At 56.6% G+C, this 6,630-nt stretch overlaps 1 protein-coding gene across 1 annotated transcript in view; it reads right to left on the bottom strand.

The window, feature by feature from the left end:
* The window catches only part of LOC102474268 (long-chain-fatty-acid--CoA ligase ACSBG2-like), a 21,266-nt gene that overhangs the window by 7,444 nt on the left and 7,192 nt on the right, over positions 1-6,630 (bottom strand). Inside the window, exons 4-9 of the mRNA XM_006170290.3 lie at positions 6,299-6,379; positions 6,012-6,161; positions 5,756-5,932; positions 4,038-4,219; positions 3,708-3,941; positions 339-556 (exon numbers count right to left, since the gene is read on the bottom strand). Coding sequence (XP_006170352.2) covers positions 339-556; positions 3,708-3,941; positions 4,038-4,219; positions 5,756-5,932; positions 6,012-6,161; positions 6,299-6,379 — 1,042 coding nt within the window. The remainder of the gene's footprint in view (positions 1-338; positions 557-3,707; positions 3,942-4,037; positions 4,220-5,755; positions 5,933-6,011; positions 6,162-6,298; positions 6,380-6,630) is intronic.

Here is a 6,630-nt window from a genome sequence, read left to right on the forward strand (position 1 = left end):
TATTTTATTTAATTTTATTTATTTATTTTTAATTTGACCAGAGAGGGACAGAGTGAGAAAGAGAGGGAAAGTGAGAAAGCAAGCTGCCAGGTTTGGGACTTGAACCACGGCCGGCCACGTGGGAGTACAGCGCCCTTAGCCATCATGCCACCTGCTGGCCCCTACCAGCCCCATCTTGCAGAGGAGTTCCCAGGGCCCACGGCGGCCTCTTTGCATGGAAAGCTCAAAAGATGGAGCCCATGCCTCCAAAGGGTGTCCCTTCCTCCAAGCTGGGCTCCCGCTGAGCACGACTGGCACCACCGTCCCGGCCGCTGCAGGGCCTGGCCTGTCCTGCTCACCCTTGATGTTGCCCATGACGTAGAGGAAGTCGCTGTCATCCAGGAAACCCAGGTCCCCGGTGTGCAGCCAGCCGTGGCTGTCCATCTTCTTCTCCGTGCCCTCCTTGTTGTTGAGGTAGCCCATGAAGATGTTCCGGCCCCAGAGGTAGATCTCCCCGATTTTGTTCTCATCTTCCTCCGGCACCTTGGTGTGTGTGTCGGGGAGCCCCTTCCCGCAGCTTCGGGCCATGGCAGGGAGGAAAGTGTTAGACGTGAGGTGTCAGACACAATTCTACCCCCCCAGGGCAGGGGTGCCCCAGCAACCCACTCATAATCCCGCTTCCCCTTAAACACAAACCCTCTCCACTCCCAAGTCTTTTCTCCTTCCTTTTGGCCCCTAGAGACACTGATCCGAAGTGGGGAGCAGACAGGAGGAAAACCGCCGGGCTGAGCCCTGCCTCAGAACCAAGGCTGAAGGGGACGTGGCTGCATCACACCTGCACCACCCACCCCAGCCTCCAGGGGCCCACCAACCAGCCAGGGGACAAGGCAGGACATCTTCAGTGTGGAACTATTGAGGCTTCCCAGGCAGGGGTGAGGACAATGAATACAATCCAGGTGAGAAGGAGGGGTCCCACCCTCACTTAGCTCTGGGGACCAGCAGACTGGAACTTCAACCCCTCCAAGCTCAAGGTGGCTACTGAGGCACCTGGACGTCTACCTGCCCTACTCTCTTCCCAGGCTCTCAGGAGACTCAGGGAAGGGGCCTTAAAACTGGTCTTGGGGGGGAGGGGCAGCAGGTGGGCTGCACACCGGGGACCTGGGTTTCCTGGATAACAGTCATGGGCAACATCAAGGGTGAGCAGGACAGGCCAGGCCCTGCAGCGGCCGGGACGGTGGTGCCAGTCGTGCTCAGCTGGAGCCCAGCTTGGAGGAAGGGACACCCTTTGGATGCATGGGCTCCATCTTTTGAGCTTTCCATAGTGGTTAAGATGCTGGACTCCCACATGGCTGACCACGGTTTGAATCCTGGACCCAGCTGTTGAAAATCACGTGTACCCAAATCCCTAGAAGAGAATGGAGAAGGGATTGCGGCATGGCCATCCCCTCCTGGGGCGTGATTTCTCTCTGTTTCTCTCCTAGTGTACGTGCCCTATGACAAAAACAAAAACAAAACCCTGGGCTTGGCCAGCACTCAGGACACACGCTTCTATGGACCCAGCTGTGTGCTCTGATTCCTGTGCTGAATCTTTTTTTTTGGAGAGGTTTTTCGCTATAGGGCGCGTGCGCTCGCCAGACAGAGACAGACAGAGAGACAGAAAGCGAGAAATCACCCCCCAGGGCGGATGGCCACGCCGCAATCCCTTCTCCTCCATTCTCCTCTAGGGATCTTGAGCATGCACGCACACGCGCCTGGCATGAGTTTTAAGCCACCAGGTCCGGGACGCGAACCATGGTCAACTATGTGGGAGTCCAGCGACATAGCCATTACGCTAACTGCTGGTTCCTCCTATGCTGAATCTTTAACCCCCAACGTGATGGTATTCAATGGTGGGGCCTTTGGAGATGATTAGTATTAGATGAGGCCCTAAAGATGGGGACCCCATGTGGGATGAGTGCGCTTATAAGAAGGAGCCCTAACGAACTTGCTCTCTCTGCCAGGGGAGGACACAGAAAGTGTCTTCTACCCTCTGCAGGGACTGGGCCAGCTGGGACCTTCACCTTGGACTTCCAGCCTCCAGAACTGTGAGTGCGTGAACCACAGTTGGCCCCAGCTGCCCGCTCTGCAGCCTCCTGTTATGGTAAAGCCAGCTGACTCGCCAGGCTTACGTCCATCCTCAGCCCCGCACGTGATGCAAGCTCCATATTCTCACCCACAGGTTTCTCGAACGGACGGGCACTCAACGGAGAACAGGAAATCCGTCTGTGAGATTTCACTGAGATGCTATGACGTGCTAGGTCTGCTTCCACCCCTGCTGACCCCATTTCCCTTCAGACCGTTGACGTGTTGTGCAGACTGGTCTATCTAGGAGCTGGTCTATCTATCTATTTAGGGTTTTCTCTGCTTGGACCGCAGGGGCCAGGAAGGCGAGGCTCATTGACATGTGGTTCCATACTGTAACCACAGACACTGCCAGCAGGTGGCGATGGGTCGCACATGTGCCGGGGTTCAGATAATGGCTGGTCCCCCAAAGGTTCGTGTTCTGGAGATCTGGTGATGGTTTGGGGAGTGTAATGGCTTTGGGACATGGTAAGACCACTAAGAGGTGGGACTCAATGGGAGAGCACCGTTCATTCAGCTGGGGACACGGGAGGGCAAGACAGGACGTGGGGAATGCTGTCCCCTTCTACTTCGCTTCTTTCCACCATGTTGTAATGTAGCATCATGGGTTGGCCTGTATCTGATTTCTTTTCCTTTTTTTTTTTTTTTAACTTTATTTATTCGCTTATTTTTTAATTTGACCAGAGAGGGACACAGTGAGAGAGAGAGAAAAAGTGAGAAAGCAAGCTGCCAGTCTGGGACTTGTTTTTAGTTGTTGTTGTTGTTTGTTTGAGAGGTTTTTGCTATAGGGCATGTGCGCTCACCAGAATGACAGAGACAGAAATCAAGAGAAATCACCCCCAGGGGGGATGGCCACGCCACAATCCCATCTCCTCCATTCTCCTCTCGGGATCTTGGGCACGCATGCACACGCGCCCGGCGTGAGTTTAAGCAACTGGTGGCTTAAACTCACACAGGGCACGTGTGCGTGTGTGCCCAAGATCCCGAGCGGAGAATGGAGGCGACGGGATTGTGTGTGGCCAACCGTGATTTCTCACTTTCTATCTTTCTGTCTCTCTGGCGAGCGCATGAGCCCTATAGCAAAAACCTCTCCAAAAAAAAAAAGTAATTTGCCATTTGTAAAAATGGTGTTTTCCAATAAAAATAAAAATCAGAAAGGGATCCAGGGTGTCCCTACATCGGCCCCCTGGCTCCTTTCGTTTTTTTGTTTGTTTGTTTTTGTTTGGTTTTGTTTTTAATTTGTCAGAAGGTGCACATGCTTGCCAGAGAGCAACACAGAGACAGAGAGCGAGAGGGAAGTACCCCCCACCATGCGGCATGTCCACGCGGCAATCCTCTCTCCTCCATTTCTCCAGCCCCTCGGGATTTGGGGGCACGACTGCACACACACCCAGCGTGGTTTTCAGGCCACCGGGGCAACTTCGACCACGCAGTCGGCCGTGTGGGGCCCAGCTCTCTCTGCCACAGCGCCCCCTGCTGGCCCGTGTTCATTTCCTTCTTCTGGATACATACTCCCCAGGGGGACGGAGACGCAGAGGGTGGCAGGAGACAGGCGGGAGCTGCCTGGCCCTTGCTGACAGACTGTGCATCCCTCTCCCAGGACCCACCTCAGCACCTGGAAGGCCTCGTAGCTGGAGAGCGTGTGGACACCCGTGCACTCGGTCAGGCCGTAGAGCTGGAAGATGGGTATGTCGAGGCTGAGGAAGAACTCCTGGGTCACTCTGGACAGCCCCAGGCCCATGCTGAAGAACTGCTGGCAGTGGTCGAGGCCGAGGGCCTTCTTGGCGCCGTCGAAGGTCAGCTTCTTGGCCAGGCGGAAGCACAGCGGGGGGTGAACGTGCCTTGACAAGTGGATACCCAGGAGCAGAACGTGGCCTCGGGACGGCCCACGCCGGCCCCCAGGAGCCCCCGCGGCAGCCCCGGTGGCCCAGCCTCACCCAGACATCCGCCTCCTGTTGGTCTGGAGTCCAAGCCTCATGGCCCACTTGTCGATCATCCTCCAGAAGCCACTAGAGTCGAGCTGTCTGGTCTTCATGGCGTCATACATCCTGTCCCACATCCATGGGACACCGCAGAAGGTGGTGGGCCTCACCTCCCGCAGTGTGTCCATCAGAGAGCCCTGCACGGACAGCAGGCCGCCTCAGTCCTACCGCCCACGGTGACCCATATCTGGCCTCTCAGTTTGCTTCTGGGCCAGGATTTGAAATCCTTGGCCTGGGACTGGCAGCCGGGAGCTGTCGTGGGTGGTGCAGGGTGGTGGTTCTAGCAACCATCAGAGCTCCAACAGGACCCTGTCCAGGCAGGCATGGCAGAGTTCCTGTCCCCGTCCCCGTAGGACAACACACGTGAGATGTTGGCCATCTCAGCTGGTCACATCCACTCTATTAGGGTGTCCGGATGGGGAGGAGAGAAGGGGACAGATACAGAAAGGAAGAGGGGAAAGAGAGGGAGGAACGGAGAGAGAGAGGAGGAGGAAGAGGAAGAGAGAGAGAAAGAGAAGATGAAGGCATAAAAAGAGAGGGAGTGAGAGACGAGGGGGGGAGAGGGAGAGAGAGAGGAGAGACAGACAAAAAGAGATGAAGAGGGAGATAAAGAGACACGAAAACAGAGCTTAAGAGAGACGGAGAGGCACACAGAAATAAAGAAGGGTGGGGAGAGATGGGAGAGAGGGACAGAAACACAAAGATAGGGAGAGACAGAGACAGGGAGACACAGAGCCGCAGTCCCTAACATTTTTGGCACCAGGGACCAGTTTCATGGAAGACAGTTTTTCCACAGGCCAGGGCCAGGAGATGGATTCCGACTTAAAGCCTGCCATCAGATGTGGTTTCGTTGTCACTTGCCCCTCACAGATAGGGTTTTGGTAAGAATGAGCGAGCAGCTGAGTTACGATGGAGTCTGTGCCGTCAGACCTCTCTGCTAATGTTCATCAGCATTTGTAGCTGTTCCCCAGTGCTAGCATCACTGCCTCAGCTCCAGCTCAGGTCATCAAGCATTAGACGCTTGTAAGGCGCCCACAGCCTAAATCCCTCACACGTGCTGTTCACAATAGTGTTCGAGCTCTTGTAAGAGTCCAGTTCTCACTGACCTGACGGGAGGCAGAGCTCAGGTGGTGATGGGAGCAATGGGGAGTGGCTGTAAATACAGGTGAAGCGTTGCTCGCTCACCTCCTGCTGTGTCGCCAGGTTCCACGGGCTGTATGTGGCCTGGAGAATGGGGACCCCTGATATAGAGGAAGGGAGAGAGACGGACAGATAAAGACCCAGAGACAGAATGATACAGAGACAGGGACGGAATAGGGGAGAGAGCCGCATGCAGAGAAACAGAGACCAAGAGACAGAGGATGTCAATGGACACAAGTTTCCATCATGTGCTTTGAGTGGCTCGATTCCACCTCCTGCACTTGCAATTCTACCCCCCACTAAGGGGCATGGGGCACACGCTTTCCATCCCCCACGACATCAACTCCCATCTGCTTCACCCCTTTTGCTTCGCAGCTGAGGAAACTGAGACCCAGCGAGCGCGAAAGGCTGAGGCCCTACAGCCTGCTGGGGAATGGGGCAGGACAGAGATCTCCAGTTGGTCTGAAGCTCTCCACTCGGGGCAGCCCCTCGTCTGCACCTGCCCTGCCAGGGGGTCAGGGAGCTGCACTCACCTTCAGGGCGTCCGGCTGGGCAAAGTAGAGGGCTCCAGCCACTGAGATGGCCACCCACATATCGAAGATCTGGGCCCCGATGTAGCTGAGAGGGAGGTAGTTCACGAGGACCTCCTGGCCCTCTGGAGGGCACTTGTAACAGAGGCTCTGGATGGTGGCCGCTGTGGTCCAGGTGATCTGAAAGGCACCCGTGCTCAGCCCCCGGCACCGGCTGCGTGGCCGGTGCGCACAGAGCGACGTCCGGGCAGGAACTCACGTTGTCATGGCTCAGCATCACGGCCTTCGAGGGGCCCGTGGAAGCCAGGCTGTACACCACGGTACAGCACTGGTTGGGCCTCTGGGAGTCGACGACCTTGTCCAGCGTGTCATCTGGGACGGCCTTTGCAAGGTTCAGGAAACCTTTCCACTATGGGGAGGGCAGCGGGTGGGCTCCCAGGGTGACGACCGTGTCCAGACATGTCCCCAAGGTCCTCCTCAATCAGCAGCCTAGGCTCACCGAGCAGAGCCGGGCTCCCATCCCCGCCTTGCCTGGCTCTGACCTACCGAATACAGGTTCTCCTGCTTCACCTGGAGGTCCTCCTTGTACTGGACAATGGCCTGGAGATGCTTCAGGGAGCCCTGGATCTGCGAGACACCAGTGGGCTCAGCGGGGCAGGGCCCAGGGCCCACGGCCACAGGTGGCTCATTCCCGGCCCTCTTTTAAAAAGTCTAAGTAGGGGACCGGCAGTTAGCGTAATGGCTATGTCGCTGGACTCCCACGTAGTCGACCGGGGTTTGTGACCTGGACCCGGTGGCTTAAAACTCACGCCGGGCGCGTGAGCGTGCATGCCCAAGATCCCGAGAGGAGACTGGTGGAGATGGGATTGCGGCGTGGC

This window comes from Tupaia chinensis, unplaced genomic scaffold (assembly GCF_000334495.1).
Source record: "Tupaia chinensis unplaced genomic scaffold, TupChi_1.0 Scaffold148210_1, whole genome shotgun sequence".
Classification (NCBI taxonomy): Eukaryota; Metazoa; Chordata; class Mammalia; order Scandentia; family Tupaiidae; genus Tupaia; species Tupaia belangeri.